Source organism: Heterodontus francisci, chromosome 24 (assembly GCF_036365525.1).
Source record: "Heterodontus francisci isolate sHetFra1 chromosome 24, sHetFra1.hap1, whole genome shotgun sequence".
NCBI classification, from domain to species: domain Eukaryota; kingdom Metazoa; phylum Chordata; class Chondrichthyes; order Heterodontiformes; family Heterodontidae; genus Heterodontus; species Heterodontus francisci.
Window position 1 is genome coordinate 78880252 of NC_090394.1, and position 23153 is coordinate 78903404.

Here is a 23153-nt window from a genome sequence, read left to right on the forward strand (position 1 = left end):
ATGAGCTGAATGACCAGTTAATCTGCTTTTGGTAGTGTTGGTCAGCAATGCTTCCTGAACCATGATATGGGGAAAAACTCCTTACACTCCAATGGGACCTTTCACATCCAACCGAATCACCAGAACAGGCAGACAGTGCACAAGTTTAACATCTCAACCTTAGGACAATGCCTTTGACAATGCAGTATTCCTTTTAGCAATGCATTGAGGTGTCAGCCAAACTTAAAAATGTTCAAGTCTTGGGATTGAAAGCTTTACTATCACTATCTACTCGTGAACTTTGCCTCTCTTTCCCTCCATTTTAAAGCCTCTTTATTCAGTCACTTCTGCTACAAAGGCTCAACATCTGTTCCTCCTCCTCTGAGAATGTGCTACATTAAAAAAGGTATGATACACATGTTGCCTTGAGCTCAGCATGAATAATGTCCCACCTACTGGGAGGTTGGAGATAATGCTGTAAAGTATGATGGCGATTAACTGCTCCAAAAATTAATTTTATTTAACTTTAAAGAAAGCAGAAAAGGATAGAAGAAATATTTATGTAGGCAAGTGTACATTTTACACTTTGCTAGTCCTTTAAGAAAACATTTAAATTACTTCTTCCTTTAATACATCTATAAAATACTAGGAAGGGATTAGGAAACTAGTGCCCACCAATCCTAATTTTAATCTCTTCCCCCACCACATAGCAGCAGCTCTTAAATTAGCAGCCATGACTTTATTCAAAATGTCAGAATAACGGCATTGAAAGCAACAAGTTACAAATTAACCGGAAAAATAATAGACCAAGATGTTCCATTTAACATGTAATTTGACATCTTGAATTGTGCGTCATTCTTTTCATTGGCAATCCAAAATTAGAGCAATAATTGCCTATCTAATTTACAGCCAAGTAACAATTCCATGGCAGTCAATGCATCACATTACAGACATACCAGTCTTGTGCCCAGGACAACGCACCTTTTCCTTGCTAATTTGCTGATGCCGCTCATCCTCAAATCGTTGCTTGACAGCTGTCAGAGACATATGTCTGTAATCCCTGGGCGCTTCATTATGGAAGCTAGTATAAACAGTTTTAGAATAAATTAAAATGCAAGAGTTTGCTCCCCAACACTCTCAGTGCTACCCCCATGACAAATAATTAAATTAAAATGAGTGGATTTAACAGAACACAAAAATGGGCCTATGCCACTATATGCCAAACAAATTTGGAAATTAACTACTGGAAGATTTTCATACAAGTTTAAAAATCGATCTTACATACAGCCATTAGCCATAAGGAAGCAGAAAATGAAACTTAGGAGAGAAAGCAAAGATTAGTGATAAGCCATTATCTAATTGCTAGGTACAGTTTCTTAAATGCATGCAAGATATGCAGATGTATATTCTACAGGAATGCTAAAGCTTGCCTTTAACTTCAGTTAGATGAAAATTTGCAATATAAAACAATTCAGCACTAACAGCCCCTGAATATTAATGAGACCAAAATGAACATTTCATTAATTCTGCGCAAACATCTAATTCCCAATAAATGCGCCCTCCCCTCAGACAATGAAATCAAGTTTGTGCAGAAAGGCTGTTCAGAATAAGACTGCCATAAAAACAGGACAATTAACATAAGGCGGCAAAGAGGGACTTGAGAATTTATACATACAGTATTGGACAATTCCACATCGCTGTATACACCACTTACATCCTATATATACACATCCTTTATAAGCCACATAGATGATTAGCTGGATATTATTTGGTAGCTCTCACCATTTTTTATGTAGATTTACTACACATGGAATTAGATTCTCAAATGTAAAACCAGTGGACTCTGTTAGCTGACTTGACCATGGGTGGACTAGAAAGGAGAAAGGAAAAAAGGTTTTCAAATCTACATTACAGTAATGGTAGGTTCTGTGCTTTCAATTAGAGTTGTTGTAGAACAGTACAGTACATGCTTTGATTTGACTCAACATTAGTAACATAATGAGACTATGCATGTTTTTGCCTCCCTCACAAACAAGTGATACATATTATGTACAACCTGTAATTTGTAGAAAAAGCACAAACATGGGCTGAAAAGATTTTGTCGTCTTCATTCTTCAAATGATACCCATCCTTCACAACAAAAGTGAGCTCAACTTGAATAATTTGATCCCAGAGAAACTACATGATGTTAGTACATGTTAAAAAAAAACTGACATTGCCAAATGTGGTTCTTTGCTCCCTTGCCCTAAAAAGGGCTCAGAATCTGCTCATGTTTAGTTTAGTTTCAGATCAAAATGAACAAAAATTAACTAACCAAATTCCACCAAGCCTATCTTGCAGGGCTAGATTGTGTTAGAACCAGAGGTTTACAATGGCCAACCACCATCTGGCTCATGTTTTTGCTCAAGCAATCCAAAACTAATTGTACCGCCCTCTACCTCTTTGCTTCAATTATTTATCGCTCTCATCCATTCCCATTGGCAAGGTATTTCATACTCAAATAATTCTACAACATGGACCTTTCTCCAAACCCCTCCATTCAACCTTGCTGATGATTTTTAATTGATATTGATCATGAATTCCCCAATCGCAGGAAATAGTTTTCCTGACTCACCCTATTAAGGCTTCATCATTTTAACTTTTAGATCATAGTTTTTTCTGCTAAGTCAAAATAATTCTACTACTTCAAGTCCCTCCTCAAATAAAGTTCATTAGCATAAGCCAGTGTGCTCTATGATAATGACCACCCAAAAAGGTGCATCGCATTCTCACCTAACTACCTGGACCTACACCTGAAGTCCCATAACCTGCAAGGCTACGGACCAGGTGCTGGAAGGTTGGATTAGATTGGGCAGCTAGGTTTTTCAGCAAGCACAGACACGATGGGCTGACTGGCCTTTTTCTGTGGTGTAACTTTTCTATGGTTCTCTATTCTTACATACAAATTTGTTACCTCTTTGCACATGAGCACTTATATCTATATTTCTAAAGCCCAAAATACAAATGACATTTCAATAGCATCATCTACCCACACTCCCACTTTCAAGAAAAAAAAATTGCTCCCAATGCTCAAGTGCAAATCAGCTACATATTAGAAATAGTAGATGCAGACCTAAAACCCTGGAGTACACCACTTCCAATCCTTCTCCACCAACTCCATTGTCCTCTAACCACCATTTTGGTGGACCCAAACTATTCTCAACACATCCATAATCCCACCATCACAAAAAACACATACTTCCACCTCCTTATCATCCAGTTCTGCCCATCTGCTGCTTAGATTCTTCATCCATGCCTTTTTCACCTCCAGATGCAATTATTGCAATGCTCTCCCAATAGCCTCCCATGCTGCTCCAATAAATGGGTCTTTTTCTGGTTGGCAAGATTTAACGAGCGGTGTGCCACAGGGATCAGTGCTGGGACCTCAACGTTTTACAATTTATATAAATAACTTGGATGAAGGGACTGAAGGTATGGTTGCTAAATTTGCTGATGACACAAAGATAGGTAGGAAAGTAACTTGTGAAGAGAACATAAGGAGGCTACAAAGGGGTACAAATAAGTTAAGTGAGTGGGCAAAGATCTGGAAAATGGAGTATAATGTGGGAAAATGTGAAATTGTCCATTTTGGTAGGAAGAATCAAAAAATGCATATTATCTGAATGGTGAGAGATTGCAGAGCTCTGAGATGCAGAGTGATCTGGGTGTCCCAGTGCATTGATCACAAAAGGTTAGTATGCAGATACAGCAAGTAATTAGGAAAGCTAATAGAATGGTATCATTTATTGGGAGGGGAATTGAATACAAGAGTAGGGAGGTTATGCTTCAGTTATACAGGGCATGAGTGAGACCGCATCTAGAGTACTGCACACAGTATTGGTCTCCTTATTTAAGGAAGGATGTAAATGCGTTGGAAGCAGTTCAGAGAAGGTTTACTAGACCAATATCTGAAACTTATGAGGAAAGGTTGGACAGGCTAGGCTTGCATCGCTGGAGTTTAGAAGAGTAAGAGGCGACTTGATTGAAACACAAGATTCTGAGGGGTCTTGACCAGGTGGATGTGGAAAGGATGCTTCCTCTTGTGGGAGAATCTAGAACCGAGGGGTCACTGTTTAAAAATAAGGGGTCGCCCATTTAAGACAGAAATGAGGAGAAATTTTTCTCTGAGGGTCGTGAGTCTTTGGAACTCTCTTCCCCAAAAGGCGGTGGAAGCAGAGTCTTTGAATATTTTTAAGGCAGAGGTAGATAGATTCATTATAAGCAAGGGGGGTAAAAGGTTATTGGGGGTAGATGGGAATGTACAGTTGAGGTTACAATCAGATCAGCCATGATCTTATTCAATGGCAGAGCAGGTTCAAGGGGTCAAGTGGTCTACTCCTGTTCCTAATTCATATGTTCGTATCCACAGTAATTCAGTACACCTGCCACATCTATCTATTGCATTTTAATAGCATTCATAAAAGGCTGATTATACAAAAGATAGGAATCAAATATACTTCTGCATACTAACATTTATAAGCACACTGGAGCCATAGCACATTTAAGAGACTAATTTTGAAACTATTGCACAGAGATGTGCCATATTTGCCAATACAGCACCATAAAATGTTAGGCTCAAATAGCCATTAGGAAACTAGACACTGCACAGTACATGATGATCTACACACCAGTATACAAACCTTTTCTGTGAAGTACTCGTGCTAATAGTAAGGCAGCTGCAGCTGTCATAGCAGGGGAATAAACAGAGATGTCTGTATACAGTAGTGAAAGTTCACAGATGTAGTTAAAAAGATGCATGGTGTGTCTTTCTAGTGGGGCTACTGCCAGTAGCACTTCTGCGTAATCTAGAATGGTAGGTATCTGCAAAACAAAAAACCGACAACTACATAGCAGTTTAACACATGAAGTAACATTTTTGTAAACACTAGCGTATGGAACATACAGTGGAAAGAAATGCACACAAACTTTTGGTTGAAGGCATGCAACATCCCAGTCCCCTTAAACCAACAGTCACTAAGAAGCCAATCTACTTAGATGTTCTATAAAAGGCACAGGGAAGCACATGAGACCAACTTCCTGGTAACTCCCTCTTCAACGGGCCATAGCAGGCAACTGCTTGCCATCTTTCCACCTTTCCACGGCTGTGCTGTTCAAAATAATAAAAACTCATTGCATGGACAGAATTGCAAGCAGAAACTCCCATCCCATATCTCCTTGGTTGTACAGTGAGTTTAACCAACCTCCCCATCCCAACCACCATTAAACTTGAAAAATATCCATATCCATATTGCTATGTTGTAAGAACCCCCATTACCTACAAGTCACACAACATCCTGATACAAAACAAAATACTGCAGATGCTGGAAATCTGAAATAAAAATAAAATGCTGAAAATGTTCAAGCAAAAGATCATAGACCTTAACTCAAAATAAGAGCTCATGGTGTTGGAGGTAACGTATTAGCATGAATAGAGGATTCATTAGCTAACAGGAAACAGAGTAGGCATAAATGGGTCTTTTTCAGGTTGGCAAGTGGAGCGCCAAGGGATCAGCGCTGGGACCTCAACATTTACAATTTATATCAATGAGTTGGACGGATGGACCGAATGTGTGGATGCTAAATTTGCTGATGACACAAAGAGAAGTAGGAAAGTAAGTTATGAAGACGGCATAAGGAGTCTGCAAAGGGATATAGATAGGTTGTGAGTGGGCAAAAATTTGACAAATGGAGTATAATATGGGGAAATGCAAACTTATGCACTTGACTAGTAAAGCAGCATATTAAAATGGAGATTGCAGAACACTGAGGTACAGAGGGATCTGGGTGTCCTGATACATGAATCACAAAAGGTTGGCATGCAGGTACAGCAAGTGATTAGGAATGCAAATGGAATGTTGTCATTTATTGCAAAGGGAATGGAATATAGAAGTAGGATGCTTTGCTACAGTAGTATAGGGTATTGGTGAGACATCTGGAGTACTGGGTACAGTTCTGGTCTCCTTATTTAAAGAATATAAGATGGGGGTTGTGGGGGGGAGGGGTGTTGTCTTATGTAGAAAGGTTGGGTCTGCATCCAACGGAATTAAGAACGACGAGAAGTGATCTTATTGAAACATGCAAGATCCTGAGGGGACTTGACAGGGTGGATGCTGAAAGGATGTTTTCCCCTTGTGGGAGACTAGAACTAGAGGACACTGTTTAAAAATAAGGAGTTGCCCATTTAAGACAGAGATGAGGAGAAATCTTTTCTCTGAGGGTTGCGAGTCTTTGGAACTCTATTCCCTAAACAGCAGTGAAGGCAGGATTATTGAATATTTTTCAGACAGAGGTAGATAAATTCTTGACTAACAAGGGAGTCAAAGGATAATCGGGGGTAGGTGGGAAATTGGAGTTGAGACCACAATCAGATTAGCCATGATCTTATTAAATGGCAGAGCAGGCTCGAAGGGGCCGAATAGCCTACTCCTGCTCCTAATTTGTATGTTCCTATGTCCAGAAATGTTAACTTTCTCTCTCTACAGATGCTGCCAAACGTGAGTATAGCCAATATTCTGACTTGGATATATGCCAATGTTGCTTCATTGACTGAATTAACATCCTGCAATTCTCCAATACGGTTGTGAGAGCATCACCATGATGTTCAAAACAGCTCACCACCTTCTCACCAACTAGAGATGTGGGAATTAATTGCCCCTCAAGAAAATATATAAATTTTGGTGGAATATAGAAGAAATCAGCTTAATATCAGAGTGGGCAACTTTTCCTGGTGGGGCTCGTCTTGCCACTACACTCCACTATTCAGTCTATTAACTAATTTTTATTTTATTTTAAAAAGGTCTTTGTTTCTAAGAAAACAATTGCAAAATATGTCCCCATCCCCGGCTGCATCACAGTGTCCCTTCCCAATATCATTTATGTAATGGGCAGTAAAGATGCGCTCCAGTTAGTAGGGAAGACTCTGTCTGCTTATGGAAGTGCCCTGTGGCATCAAATATGAGATTATCGAGTGTAGACTTGGGAAATTTGTTCAGGTTTAAGAAATCACAATGCCCAAGTTTGTTCTGTTAAATCTACGATTATATTTTTCCATTGTAAGAAAATGCCACCGCATCCAGGTATACATGACCCTCGTATTCACTTACTTTAATTTTTCCTCGAAGTGCAGAAATGATCTCTCCCATCATCCGCACTAGATCCTCATATTTGTACGTGTTGTCCGTAAGCCAGACAGCTTCACGAATTGTCAGGATCTCCTTACTAATAAACCTATGGAGGAATATATCTAAATTTAAAAACCTGCAAAGACTTGGAATCAAATAACCCAAAATGCACGTGTTTTAGAAAGTCCTATTCAATTTGCGTTGTTTCAACTTTACCGTGTGCAAATAACCATACAAGCTATCCCCAATAGCTGGAGCCGGCCCCTGGGTACAGTGCGCAGCATCAGGTACCGATCCACATTTGCCACTGTGACATGCAGGCACAAGCTGGAAAAATCCTTCATGCTGGTCACTTCCACTAACCAATCTATTAGAATGTACCTAAGTAGAGTTAGAGAATTGTTGGTTACACCACAGCCATTTCAGTACAGCTTTAAAATCATTTGTTTCTGCAGGTCTTTATTAAATAGTAAAATGGCAAAAAAGTTATGGTAGATCTACAGGTAGGGCTGTACAAAGTTCAACTCAAACCCTGTCCACAGACAAATTGTTAAATGTAGCACTTCAAGAGTTGAGAAAATGGCACCCTGCAAGTGGACCTCCCACCAGTCACACCACTAATCAAGAGCCTCAATCCAGAGAAAACCACTCTTAATCCAATTGGTTATTTTTTCAAAACCATGTGGTGCTCTAACACACCCTTTTGAACGTCAAAGTATAAAAATCAACCATACTGTCTCCAAGCACCAGTTCGATAACTTCAACAAAACTGACAGAATCTACTTTTCCTGGGTACCTTAATAACCTCCAAACTCTGATTCTACATCACATTCCATGTGAAAGTGAAACTATTTCAGTCAATAACTGCCAAAAGAGCATCGGCCCCCTCCAATCCATGGCAATCATATCTATTACACATCAGTTGACTGAGCTGCAAAGGCACAAATTGTCCCTGAAAGTTCAAATTGGTCCGCTTCCTTTAGGTTGGTCATTAAAGTATCACAAACTTTATGCATGTGATTTACTCATAGCTTAAAGGAGCCTTCCATTTCCAGCAAAAATTCAGAAATAGTAATTGGTTACTTCCCATCTCTGGATTCTCAGCCACTAGGTGGGAACAATACAACAGCCAGTAATGGGGCTGAACTTCAAGCAGTATTATCGAGATGTCAATAACACTCGTTAAGGCAAGAAAGAACATAATTAAATAGACATAGCCCCTCAAATTTTAGTCATTTCAGATAGAGATGGATCTGTATTTCAACTCCATTCATCCACTGTTGGTCTATATCACTTAAAAACAGAATTTATTCATCTCAGTCTTAAATTGCAATTGACTTAGCATCCACAACAGTTTGGGGAAGGGTGTTCCAGATTTCCTTTGGTGAAAGAGTTCTACCTGATTTCACACCAAAATGGCCTAGCTCTAATTTCAAAATAGTGTCCCCTTGTTCTGGATTCCCCAGCAGAGGAAACTGCTTCTCTGTATCTACTCTATCAAATCCATTTACCATTCAACACCTCAATTCGAGGACACAAACTGATGAAACGCTACATATTTTTTGGCTTGAATGCAACATAAATGCTGCCATGGACTGGTTGAGCTAAATGTTCTGTTTCTGTGCTGTATATTCCATGTAATTCTAGATCAGGCCTCAACCTTTTAAACTCAAGAGAACACAACCCAAGTTTATGCAACCTCTTTTCTATTTAACCCCTTCAGCCCTGGCATTTTAGCAAATCTGTCCTGCAACCCTTCCAAGACCAGGTGTATCCTTCCTGAGATGCGGTATTCAGAACTAATGCAATAGTCTAGATGGAGCCTAGAGTACTGAGTTACCCAGATCAGAAGGTTTCAGGCTTGAGTATGTGCATGGTTCCCATCAATAAATTGAAAATATTTGCACATTTACCTCATTGTGTCATTCATGCCCTTTTGTACTTTGAACATTTTCTGTTTGCAGGAAGGATAGGAAGACTGAAAAACTTGGGCCACAAACCCTTTCGAAGCTATAGTCTTCATACCCAACAGATTGGCACTTCCACAGGCTTTTGCTAGTGATACCTAAAATAATTATAAACATGGATTATGAGATTCAAAAATGTTAAGTACAGTCTCAAGGTTATTGCAAGGCATGAGATACGCCTTCAATTTTGTTAAACACAGCTACTAGAACAAAAGCCAGAGAGAGATTCCATCAGATGTTAGAGGAATAAGACAAAAATAAGCCACTCGGCCCAACCAGTGTGTTGGAATTTACCCTCCACAAGAGTAGTGGTCCTAATTTCAAGTCCCACTTTGTTCCCACATCTCATTCCCATCAACAATATATCTAAGAAGTTCTCAAATGTTGACAATCTCTGCTTCAATCAACTCTGGTACTGAGTTCCACTTATCCTTTTGGATCAACTGCAGTTAACTAGACACCTAGTCATACTGCGTGGATAATCAGCAGGATGATAAGGTCCTTGAACTTTTCCTAGTCATGGTTAAGGCAGAGATCCAGAATGAACCAAAAGCTGACAATTGTTGCAACTGTTAAGTAACGAGAGAGCCCCCAAGTTTTAGCTTTGGCAGTGTGTTTAAACAACAGCTCATATCTTAAATAAAAGCCAAATACTGCAGATGTTGGAAATTTGAAATAAAAACAAGAAATGCTGGAAATACTCAGCAGGTCTGGTAGCATCTATGGAGAGAGAAACAGAGTTAACGTTTCATGTCAGTGACCCTTCTTCAGAACTAGCAGATATTCGAAATGTGAAAGGTTTTAAGCAAGTAAAGCGGGGGTAGGGAAAGAGATAACAAAAGGCGACGGTGTAGACAGGACAAGCTCAGAGAATAACCGACCAAAAGTTCATGGAGCAAAGGCAAACAATATGTTAATGGTGTGTTGAAAGACAAAGCATTAGTACAGATAGAATGTTAACAGACTGAAAACTGAACAGCCACAAGTACAAACATGAAAAAAAGTGGGTAGGCAAACTGAACAAACCAAGATAAAATAAAATAAACAAAAAAAAAAATATAAGAAAAAAATAACTAAAAATAAAAGTAAAATGGGGGGCCCCGTCATGCTCTGAAGTTATTGAACTCGGTGTTCAGTCCGACAGGCTGTAGTGTGCCTAATCGGTAAATGAGATGCTGTTCCTCGAGCTTGCATTGATGTTCACTGAAGCTGCTGGAGGAACAGCATCTCATTTACCGATTAGGCACACTACAGCCTGCCGGACTGAACACCGAGTTCAATAACTTCAGAGCATGACAGGCCCCTCATTTTACTTTAATTTTTAGTTATTTTTCTTTTTTTTTTTGTGTTTATTTTATTCTTAGTTTGTTCAGTTTGCCCACCCACTTTTTTTTCATGTTTGCACATGTGGCTGTTCAATTCTCAGTCTGTTAACACCCTATCTGTACTAATGCGTTATCTTTCAACACACCATTAACATATTGTTTTGTCTTTGCTCCATGATCTTCTGGTCGGCTATTCTGTGACCTTGTCCTATCTACACCTTCTCCTTTGTTATCTCTTGCCCCACCCCCGCTTTACTTGCTTAAAACCTTTCACATTTCTAATATCTGCCAGTTCTGAAGAAGGGTCACTGACGTGAAATGTTAACTCTGCTTCTCTCTCCACAGATGCTGCCAGATCTGCTCCGTATTTCCAGCATTTCTTGTTTTTAGCTCATATATCTTTCTGTTAAGTGCATTCAGCATCTTTAAAATTTTCAGACTGTCTTGAAAAACTAACTTCCTCAACTCAGTTGCCATGAAATGGACGGGATAATGCCATCTGTCTCACCCACAGATCTGAATTCCACTCCATTAACTGAAAACCACTCTACTACAGAGCCACCCAGGGTACAGCTTGTGGCATTACTGGGAATCACAGGTGGCAGAGGCAAATCTGGCCGACCAGGTTTCTCACTTAGAATGAACATTTTCAGAATCACACGTTAATAGTGTGAAGTTATCCCGCATTGCCTAACTTGCTAACTGAACAGGCTCTCACTGTGAAAGGGGAACTCCAACCATTCAAATAAAAGCAAAATACTGCAGATGCTGGAAAAAAAAAGAAATGCTGGAAATACTCAGCAGATCTGGCAGCATCTGTGGAGAGAAAAGCAGAATTAACGTTTCAGGTCAGTGACTTGGTGATGAAGGGTCACTGACCTGAAACGTTAACTCTTGTTTCTCCAACCATTCAGGTCTTCTACAAATTTTGAATTTCACAGCCTATGTTGCACTTCTGCCATCCGTACCTAGTGCATGCTTTGCAGAGTTCTCCCACACCATATATAGAGTACCAAAGGCTTCCAAACCCAGGTTGGTCTGATATCACTGAAGAAACCACCAAAACAAAAGGGGTGCCCATCACCATTGGATATTTGGATATAAAACCGCTACACAGATATTAAGTCTTCTTTACTTCCTACTCTGTCCATCCTACATAGCAGAATAGAAATTAATCAGGCAACAGGGTGCCATATTTCTTTGTCACAGGTTATGAACCCTAAACAGTAATGCTGCAAACAAAATAGTACTTCCCACATTGTTGCAGCTCTTTGCAATACCTGTACCAAAGGGATGTTCTAAAATTCAACTTACCAATTGGAGACTCTAATCAGCTAAGGTAAAGGAAAAAATCAAAGTTTTGCACCTGTTGTACATACCTGTGCTTCCCAGCATCCTTTAGTTGCATAATCCCGGAGTTTCCTAAGGCTCTGAAGATACCGGCCAGGATCAGTCACCTAACAAAAAAATGCCATGAAAATTTAATAGTATGAAACATTTCAGACTATCATAGGGAACAGAACTCAAAAGACACTTCACTTTTTAAACAAATCTTCTGTAAAAATAGTAAAGTAGTAAAAGGTCAACAGGCCTGACCCAGGATACAAAACTTAAAAAGAGATAAATTTAAGTGTTCTTGAATCCCTTAACCCCATTCAGCCTCTTTTTGTCTTTAGTATTTACTCACTTCCACCTTGTGCCCCACTTTACCCTTCAAATTATTGACTTAAACAGTTATAGAAGGTGAACTCATCCAACACATTGAAAGTTGTGGTCTAATCCATGATCAACTATATAGTACTCTTAGTTTAATTGATTGCTGTTTAAAACTTCTTGCCAAGAGACTTATGCTGCTAGGTTGTTCTGGCTATAATGATGGGGAGCCATCTTACACAACCCCTGGCAGCTCCACTCGATATAATGGAGCCACAATTGTGGACTAACCAGAAAGTAGATATGTAACTGACCAAATCTGGGGAAAATATTTGACTGTTTATACTGAAGCATAGGATCCAAAATGGGACCATAATTCTAGGATTTCTTAACTGCTGTAAAATATTAAATAAAACCAATTAATTTGCTTATTCAAAGACATCAGGATTGGTACCATACTACAATCCTTCATGTGGGACAACCTTTGAAATGTAGAGATGACAATTTCAGGGGCAATGATTTGGGTGATCCCAAGAAAAGGAAGAAAAGTTACAACCCTCACAAAGTTCACTGCACCAATTAAAGCACCTTATTCATGAGGCCCCGCCTCTCATTCAATGGCACATCAGGCATACGCACAACTTTCCTGAGCAATACCTACACTTATAGTACAGAAAAAAAAATCAAAAAAAGGTCACCAGGTAGGTTAGCAAGAATGCCTTCAAAGAAGGAGCATCTAACAGGACTTCAGTACACATGGGTATATGTGCTGTGCTAGGATGCAAGACTGGTTGACACCAAAGGCACCTGGTGGCAGTCAGTAACAAGGAGCCAATATCCACCTGCACCAGCAGAAGCTCCAGTTTCTTCAGGTATTGCTTAGTAATGGTCAGTCTAAAGCTCAAAGCACCAGTGTGCAGTCTGCAAATATAAGTGATAGAAGGATAATAACGAGCACCAAAATCCACAAGTACACATCATCTTCTATGGTGATCTAGGTTGGCACCAGGTACCTGCTTAGCTCCACACTGGATATCAACAGCTTACTGGAGGCCTCGGTCAAAGTTTATCAGCAGAGTCGAAACAGCTTATTTCTTGAAAGGCTAGGAGTCTTAATATTGAATCATTTTAGAAATTTCTGACAAATCCACAGCATGTGCTGAATGCTGGAATAGCAAGGAACATTTCTGAAGTCTCAAATGCTAAAATCTAAACTTACTGCCTCCTTCTGGTTAGCTTCCCACAAGTAGTAAGAGCTTGGTAAGCATCCATGCCTGGAAGATTCTTCAAACATTGTTCCAGCCTGCTTCTGTTTCTCTTCATCCTAAATTGAAGTAAAAACTCAGTTAAATAACAGAATTCAAATTGTAACTTGCATTTATATAGCACCTTTATGTAGTAAGGCTTGCCAAGGCATTTCACAGGAGTGATTTAAAAATTGACACCGCCACATTAAGAGCTATTAGGACAGGTGACCAAAAGCTTGGTCAAAGTGGTAAGTTTTAAGAAGCATTTTAAAAAGGAGGTAGAGAGGTTTAGGGAGGGAATTCCAGAGCTTAAAGTCTAAGCAGCTGAAGGCACGGCAGCCAATGATGGAGTGAAGAAAACTGGGGATGTTCACAGGACAGAATTACAGGAGCGCTGATATCTTAGAGGGTTATAAAGCTGGAGGAGGCTGCAGAAATTTTTGGGGTGGGGAAGCCATGAATAAGTTTGGAAAACATCAATTAGAATTGAGAGTTTAGGATGAGCTCAAGTTCAGAGGATGAAAGATGGGAGGTTGGTCAGGAGAGCATTAGAATAGTCTAAAGGTAGCAACGGCATAGACGAGTGTTTCAGCAGATGGGCTGAGGCAGAGCTGGGTACAGACGATGCTATGGAGGTGGACTTGAGATTAAATGCGATCCCAAGTTTATTTACCCTAATACCAACCTCAAAGAGACTGAGAACTTTGGCCAAACAGTAAGTTAATGATGCCTTCTTAGTCTAGAAAATGAAAAACACAAGTTAAGAAATGGGGAAAAAGCTACCCAGTTTTGTTACAAATAATTCAGTGCACGGGGTCACAGTGTTCTGTGAATAGTAGAAAGGGTCGTATTTCAACCCTCTGCATTCTTTTACACAAGGGTGTTCTTAGCGTGACATTCCAACAAGTTTGATTTTGCAAATTAAGTAGGCACAAGGAAACTTTTAACTATACACCTAAATCCATGTGCCTCTGTATGCCATTTAAAATCTTACAATTTAAAAAAGTAACGCATTGGTCCCAAAGCACTTCAGGACATCTTGGGAAAAGATGAAACATGCCAAATAAATTCCAATTTTTTGTTCTTGGGATGAGATGTGCTCATAAGACAATTAATGTCCATTCTTACTTGCCCCGAGAGAATCAAGAGTCACAGCGTGAGATTGGAGTCACATATGCAGACCAGATCGGATTTGAAATCACTGAATTTAGACCCAGTCCCATGACCACTAGGTTACTGTAGCCGTTCCCCTATTCTTAGGGCATAGAACTAAATACAACAAAAGCACAGAAAACAAATTGAACTTAACTGGTTATCAAATGGAGATTTTCCACAAGAAAACAAAATGAATAGTTAGTGCTATGTTTATTAATACAAACCCCAAGGACCAACTAGAATGCCAGATATAAAGCAATGTAAAAAAAGATTTTCTCAGATAAAATTGATCAAGTTAAGCTAATAATATACTTACAGATTGTAACTGGCATTCGTTCTTTAAACTATCATAGACAACTGCCTTACAGCAACTCCCAGTCAGAGACCAGGGCGGTCTAATGAATAGCCAAATAAAGGGGTCAGCACCAACATTCAGACTTTCAGCCAGACTGAAATAATGGGAGGCCTTCAGTCCATTCACTTCAGCACGGCCTTCATCAGAAACAGAGACTGAAAAAAAGTGCCCATAGTTAATATAGAAAAAGAAATAGCATCAGTATAAATACGATAATAAGTTCTCATTTTATCACAGGCCCTCAAATGAATTGGAAAAAAGTGCTTTGTACCAAGTTATTTCATTTCAAATTCTTTTAAAGAAAGCATCCACCCACAATCCAAACATCTAAATAAAGCTTAACTACTTCAAAAAGTGCTGTCAGTTCCATACTCTAAACTGCACCATTGTAAAAAGTCTCTCTATTCTTTCATGGGATGTGAGCGTTGCTAACAAGGCCAGCATTTATTGCCCATCGTTCATCGCCCTTGGAAAAGGTGAAGAGTGGCCTTCTCAAACCACCGCAGTCATGTGGTGTACATACGCCCAGTGCTGTAAGGAAAGGAGTTCCAGGATTTTGACCCAGCGACAGCGAAGGAATGGCGATATAGTTCCAAGTCAGGATAGTGTGTGGCTTGGAGGGGAACCTTCAGGTGGTGGCGTTCCCATGTACCTCATGTCCTTGTCCTTCTAGGTGATAGAGGTCACGGGTTTGGAAGATGCTGTCAAAGGAGCCTCAGTGAGTTGCTGCAGTGCACTTTGTAGATAGTGTACACTGTTGCTGCTGTGAGCTGGTGGTGGAGGGAGTGAATGTTTAAGAAATAGGAGTAGGAGTAGATGATTCAGCCACTTGAGCCTGCTCCGCCATTCAATACAATCATGGCTGATCATCTGTCTCAACTTCAAAAGGAAGTTGGATGGCAGCTTTTTCTGAAGCAGCGATAGTGCGAGCGAGGTGTCAGCTGGGAAGGTGAGTTTCAATTTAAAATAACTTACCTTTTGTTTCGGCGGACAAGGGGACTGCTGGGTAAGTAAACCTATATATTCGGGCAGTGGCTAAACCCAAAACACTACACGTGTAGTGTCTCCCACCCATCCTCCTCCTCTAACCAAAAAAAAAGGATTCTTGTGTGGAGGGTTTGGTAAGGTAAGGTTTTCCTTTTTTTAAAATCTCTGATGTCAATTTAGTGCGGAGGGAATTATAGACCAGTCAGTCTTACGTCGGTAGTGGGCAAATTATTGGAGAGGATTCTGAGAGACAGGATTTATGATTATTTGGAAAAGCATGGTTTGATTAGAGACAGTCAGCATAGCTTTGTGAGGGGCAGGTCATGCCTCACAAGCCTTATTGAATTCTTTGAAGATGTGACAAAACACATTGATGAAGGAAGAGCAGTGGATGTGGTGTATATGGATTTTAGCAAGGCGTTTGATAAGGTTCCCCATGGTAGGCTCATTCAGAAAGTAAGGAGGCATGGGATTCAGGGAAAGTTGGCTGTCTGGATACAAAATTGGCTGGCCCATAGAAGTCAGAGGGTGGTAGTAGATGGAAAGTATTCAGCATGGAGCTCGGTGACCAGTGGTGTTCCACAAGGATCTGTTCTGGGACCTCTGCTCTTTGTGATTTTTCTAAATGACTTGGATGAGAAAGTGGAAGGCTGGGTTAGCAAGTTTGCCGATGACACAAAGGTTGCTGGAGTTGTGGATAGTGTGGAAGGCTGTTGTAGGTTCCAACGGGACATTGACAGGATGCAGAGCTGGGCTGAGAAGTGGCAGATGGAGTTCAACCTGGAAAAGTGTGAAGTGATTCATTTTGGAAGGGCGAATTTGAATGCGGAATAGAGGCTTAAAGACAGGATTCTTGGTAGTGTGGAGGAACAGAGGGATCTTGGGGTCCATGTCCATAGATCACTCAAAGTTGCCACCCAAGTTGAAAGGGTTGTTAAGAAGGCTGTGGTTGGCTTTCATTAACAGGGGGAGTGAGTTTAAGAGCCGCGAGGTTATGCTGCAGCTCTATAAGGCCCTGGTTCGACCACATTTGGAATATTGTGTTCAGTTCTGGTCGCCTCATTATAGGAAGGATGTGGAAGCTTTAGAGAGGGTGCAGAGGAGATTTACCAGGATGCTGCTTGGACTGGAGGGCATGTCCTATGAAGAAAGATTGAGGGAGCTAGGGCTTTTCTCATTGGAGCGAAGAAAGATGAGAGGTGACTTGATCGAGGGGTACAAGATGATGAGAGGCATAGATAGAGTGGATAGCCAGAGACTTTTTCCCAGGGTGGAAAGGGCTATCACCAGGGGGCATAATTTTAAGGTGATTGGAGGAAGGTTTCGGGGAGATGTCAGAGGTAGGTTCTTTACACAGAGAGTGGTGAGTGCGTGGAATGCGCTGCCAGTGGTGGTAGTAGAAGCAGATACATTAGGGGCATTTAAGCGACTCTTGGATAGGTACATGGATGATAGTAGAATGAAGGGTAGGTAGTTAGTTTGATCTTAGAGTAGGTTAAAGGTTCAGCACAACATCGTGGGCCGAAGGGCCTGCACTGTGCTGTACTGTTCTATGTTCTAAATACACTTGCCAGGTTACGGGGATTGAGCCAGGGAGTGGGACTGACTGCGTAGCTCTGTAGAGAACCAGCATGAACTCGACGGGCCGAATGGCCTCCTTCTGTGCCAAAAATGAATCTAACTCCACTTAAGATGGTGGATGGGGTGAAAATAAAGTGGCTGCTTTGTCCTGGATGGTATCAAGCTTGAGTGTTGGAGCTGCACTCATGCAAGTAAGTGGAGAGTATTCCATCATGCTCCTGACTTGTGTCTTTGTTAGAAACATAGAAAATAGGAGTAGGCCATTTGGTCCTTCAGGCCTGCTCCGCCATTCAAAAAAGATCATGGCTGATTGTCTAATTCAGTACCCTGTTCCCACTTTCTCCCCATATCCCTTGAACCCTTTCATGTTAAGAAATATATCTCCTTCTTGAATCTATTTTATGACTTGGCCTTGTTGATGATGGACAGGCTTTGGGGAGTCAGGGCTGATAAGTAGTAAGTAACATTCAGGCCACACAAGTGGCGGGCAATGATCTCCAAGTGAGAATCTAACCATCTCCCCTTCACATTCAATGGCATTACCATTGCTGAAACCCCATCAACATCCTGGGGGGGGGGGGGTTTAACCATTAACCAGAAACTGAAATGGAGCAGCCATTTAAATACTGTGGCTACAAAAGCAGGTCAGAAGTTGGGAATTCTGCACCAATTAACTCACCTCCTGACTCTCCAAAGCCTGACCACCATCTACAAGGCACAAGTCAGGAGTGTGATGGAATACTCTCCACTTGCCTAGATGAGGACAGCTCCAACACCAGTCAGAAAGCTCAACATCCAGGACAAAGCATCCCACTTGACTGGCCCCTCATCCAGTGGCAGCTGTGTGTACCATATAAGATGCACTGCAGCAACTCACCACGCCTCCTTCAACAGCGCCTTCCAAACCCACAACCTCTCCCACCTAGAAGGGCAAGAGCAGCAGATGATGGGAACACCATCATCTACAAGTTCCCCTCCAAGCCACACACCATCCTGACTTGGAACCATACCATCATTCCTTCATTGTCACTGGATCAAAATCTTCGAACTCCCTCCCTAACAGCACCGTGGGGTTTCCCTACACCAGATGAACTGCAATGGTTCCACAAGGCAGCTCACCACCATCTTCAAGGGCATTTAGGGATGAGCAACAAATGCTGGCCTTGCTAGCGATGCCCACGTCCCATGAAACGAATAAAATAAAATGGAGTGAGTGTTTGATATTTGGCTTTATACCTATTAAAATTACAACATACACAAGGTCAGATTTTGACCTTCTATCCCATTATTTTCCACTCTCAAAGTTCTTCCCTTACCACGAGGATGCAGGCAACCAGCTCAGGCACAAGATGACTAACAGCAACTCGACCACTTCTTAAAAAGTACAGATATGGAACATGCAATTTCCCACAAGATGACAACTCAAGAATTGCAGCTCAAGAAAAAGGACTATAGCATTTTGGGTTATTATTTCCCACCCTATGGTATCATATATAAATCAGCCTATATCCATCTATTTGGTGGAGGAAAGGAAGAAGGCAAGTAATTGAGCAGTACCCACTGTAGGGACACATTTCCTACATAGATATTCCTATTTTTAAAAAGCTAGTACACAAAATATATAGTCACCTGTGTTAAAGTAGCTGCATTGGCATTTTATTTGAAGTGACAGATGAGTGTACCATTACCGTACATTTAGCAATCTTACAAATGCTAGCTGATCTTCTAGACCAGGGGTTGGCAATCCTTTTTCACCAGAATGGCCTTTTTAAAACAACTGCCTAAATATGAACACTGAACTTTGTAGCATGATTATGTTTTAAAAACTGTGATTTTTAATGCAGTGCCAAAAAGATTTAGAGGAGACACGAGACCTCACTCCATGTCTGCCCAGAAACAAGCCAGTGGTCTTGGTTACCACGAACACAAGGAATTCAGACCAAAGACCCTTTTGAAAGTACGATGCAAGGTTGTAAGACCTGAAGGACAATGTGTTTTGTGTTCTCAGACCGTAAACAGTGAGCCAGGGGCTCTGAAAATGCAAATTCGAGTTGCAATTGCTAACAAAGGAAGGCCCAGGTTGTTTTGCTATGGCCAGACTTATGAACTCTGAATACTGTAAAAAGGAAAACGACTATTGACTTTTGATTTGGGATAAATTCAAAAAGCTTTCATAGGTCTGCAGGCTGTAAGGAAGAAAGGAAGGCACGAAAATTGGCAGTGGCAGCCTCCGAAGAGAGAGGGGGAGAAAACAACTGCTCAGAACACTGATACGGCAAAAGACTGCTAAGATTTTAAACCCGATTTGAAGGCGAGGTTAACAGAGGTCGAGTGTGCTCGGAAGTAGTGAGCAAAGAGGACACTGGCTTTGTTCAGGACATTGGAAGATCCAACCTACTGCAACTGGGAGGAGTTTGGGAATTTTAACTGAAAGGACATCATTTTGCTGAGAACATGGTCTAACATATAAATGCAGTGTAGGGTCAAGTGTGTTAATAAGTTAACAGGAAATACCTTTCTCTTTAGTGTATTAGATGCCTACTAACTACTATTTAATGTTGATTTAGTTTAGTGTTATATAAAAGTCTTAAAATGTAAAATTTTGTGTAACCCTTTAATCAGTCTGGGGTACTCTCTCGTTATAAAGTTAACAGTCTCAACTGAGGTCAAACTATTTAAAGCTGCAAGACGAAAAAAATAGATGAATGGAGTAAAGGCATAACCCTACCTTAACAAGAAAAGATCGTTTACAGAATCGAAGGAACAATTATGCACTTATTTAATGCTGTAAAAAGTAATTTGCTTTAACTTCTCTCTGATGCTAATAAGAATGACTGCAGTTACTACTGAGGTTCATATTTCAATCTTGTATACAGGTCCAGCAAAAATCCAGTTTCTACGTTCAGGAATTGGTAAAAGCCGTTATTTTTGTTTTCAAAGTAGAATCTTATGTTACCCAAATCTTAAATTTGCCTACAGCTTTATCAACTTTTTCCTGAAGAATCAAAGTCTCATTTTCTTTCACTTCTAGATGGATATTTTTCAACAAAGATTTTGAGCTTAGCTAACAATTGCCAGGCAGAATTACATTTTTTGTTACATTTCATACACAACTCCTGTTTGGCTTGGCAACAAAACAAAATCAAGGCATCTTAGCAAATGAGACAAATCCCGTGTGTGATATTGCGAATGCTAAATTCTTTAACATCTATGAATTGAATCATAAGGTAGACTGCACTGTTGGAATTTTTAATCTTAAAACCAAAATTACCATATATTTTCCAAAATAATCCCTAAAAATGCTAATTTGAAGGCCGACTAAATTTTTAATTAAGCAAATTAATAACTCAATAAAAAGGAAAATGGAGTTGCCATCTGGTTCTTTGATTTTCACGACTTTTTTTTTTAAGTTTAGGTTTTTTCACGATAATACAATCCACCCAGAAAAAGTTGGGAGCCGCAAATGAGATGTTAAAGAGCCAAGTGCAGCTCTGGAGCCAGACCCTCGTACTAGACGTTGCTCACAATAGTCACAGGTTGTGCCGTTTGGGTGTCAAGATGTAAGCATGTTTGACATTGTCTATCCACTGAAGGCCACCTCCACCCCCACCCCAAATGTGCCTCTTTTTCAGGTAGTTGGAAGGTGGAACACGTGGAGCATCATTCAAGGGAGATCCAGCCAAGGTTTCAGATGGCCTTTGGGCTACAAGTAGTAGCTGAAGGGGAAGGGAGAGGGAAGCATTCTGAAAGTTTACTTGTATTTAAGCAGTACATACAACTGTTTAATGCAGTACTTTTCCAAGCAGAAAAACCCTATAGGGAATCTACTAACCACTGCACTCCACTGTGATCCAGAGGATTACAGAGCAGCTCATTAGTGCTGCTTATTTAAAAACTCTATCATTACCTAGAGAGAAAATAGACCAGGAAAAGTGTGCAAAAGAATGGAGGATCAAATTGCCTTACTCAACAGTAGTCTTAGCAACATCTCCAAACTTTGTGCTGCTGTTTCAACTAGAAAACTCAACCATAGAATATTACAGCACAGAAACAGACCATTCCACCTAATGAATCTACACTGCTGTTTCTCACTAGTCTAACCACACTGTCCTGCTAAGTAAGTCCCCATAACATTTATTCTTCCTTTGCAACCCCCCACCCAAGGAACTATCTAATACCTTTTCAGGAGAATTTATGGTCTTTGCTTCACAAATCTGTGGCCAAGATTTCTTGACTTTCCCTCGAATTCTTGTAGGTGATGTTTTCCAAAAAAGCATTTTATGACGACAGAATATATACTTACGTCCTTCATTATAGAGGTAGGCTATTCCTAGCTTTACTGCAGCCTCAAAATTTCCACTTTCTGCAGCCCTGGAACAGAGGGACTTATTAGGATTGTAGCAAACTTTTTCTTCACCAAAAAGAAACTTTTTTAAAGCAAGATATTTTGCCTCTAGTTAGCTAGTTCAACAATTACAGGTTTTTTTTTAAACAAATGTGTGGAAATAAAGTTACCAGCACAAAGAAGATTGCTTTCATAATGTTGATAATGTTCATAATGTTCCTCATTCTTAAAGCCGTCGTCCTTTTATGAAGGGGGAAGGAAAGAACCACAAAGGCACTGGCCCTTTAAGAAATTAATTCCTAAAAAGCTAGGTTCTATCCCACACTCCTTTTTGAAACTGCACCCTAGCTCTTCAAACCAAGAGAGCAATGCAACAAAATAAAAACAGCTGCAAGTTAGAAAAAGAAAATAAGGAAAGCTGAAAAGGTTTGTGGTGATTGTGTTTATATGTAGGTTCAGCCACACAATCTAATTCTGGAAGGCCCAAGAGTAGTTTTTATTCATAACAATTCCATCTATTTTCAGCAAAATTGACTACTCAATGCACGAAGTAAGCAGGCACAAAGGTAGCAGGTCATGACTGAGTGCAACTCAAGACAGTGTGAGCTTGGGAATTTGGTAATTGTGTGAATTCGGTACAGTGAGGGAGGTGCTGCTGCTCTGACAGAGTTGAAGCCCAGAAGTATTAATTAGGTGGGCAGGCACGCGACAGCAGACCAAAAATAGAGGGTAACCTAGTGACAGTGGCGAGAGTTTGAAGTGTTAGCGGGGTGAGTGATTGGTTGGAGTATTTTTTTCTTCTCCTACCTAAATTAGGGAATTTCAATCAGGGCAAGTATAACATTAATTGGAATAAGAATAATAATATACACATAAGCAGGACAAGAGGTATTAACTGAAAATTAATTAAGACAATAATTAATTAAAACATATATGATGACAAGGCAGGTGATGTATTGCAGCTGTACTATGTGGGGGCTGATGGACACCAGATCATGTCAACCACATCTGTAGTAAATGTCTGCGGCTCGAGGAACTTGCGACTCAGAGTTAATGAGCTGGAGGCCGAACTTCGGACACTGCGATGCATCAGGGAGGGGGAAACCTACCTGGACACATTGTTCCAGAAGGCAATCACACACCTTAGGCTAGGGTCTTCTGATTTGGTCAGGGACAGCAGGATGTGACTGCTAGTAAGGTAGGTATGGGGTCAAGAAGGTAGAAGAGGAGGAGCCTCAGGCCCTGCAATTGTCAAACAGGTTCGAGTTTCTTGCAGCTTGTATGGACAGCAGTGGGGGCTGCAGGGTGGATGAGCAAACTTACCACAGCACCCAGGGGAAGTAAGTAGAAATGTAGTGGCAGTAGGGGCCAGTATACTCAGGGGGATAGACACAGTTCT

General features: G+C 40.6%; 1 protein-coding gene across 4 annotated transcripts in view; it reads right to left on the reverse strand.

The window, feature by feature from the left end:
- ccnf (cyclin F) overlaps positions 1-23153 on the reverse strand; it is a 134328-nt gene that overhangs the window by 16672 nt on the left and 94503 nt on the right. For all 4 annotated transcript variants that reach the window (XM_068056740.1, XM_068056739.1, XM_068056742.1 and 1 more), the window contains 11 exons: positions 21713-21780; positions 14803-14996; positions 14017-14070; positions 13304-13408; positions 11811-11888; positions 9053-9204; positions 7356-7520; positions 7122-7245; positions 4659-4839; positions 1762-1849; positions 961-1060 (listed from right to left, as the gene is read on the reverse strand). In XM_068056740.1, coding sequence (XP_067912841.1) covers positions 961-1060; positions 1762-1849; positions 4659-4839; positions 7122-7245; positions 7356-7520; positions 9053-9204; positions 11811-11888; positions 13304-13408; positions 14017-14070; positions 14803-14996; positions 21713-21780 — 1309 coding nt within the window. The remainder of the gene's footprint in view (positions 1-960; positions 1061-1761; positions 1850-4658; positions 4840-7121; positions 7246-7355; positions 7521-9052; positions 9205-11810; positions 11889-13303; positions 13409-14016; positions 14071-14802; positions 14997-21712; positions 21781-23153) is intronic.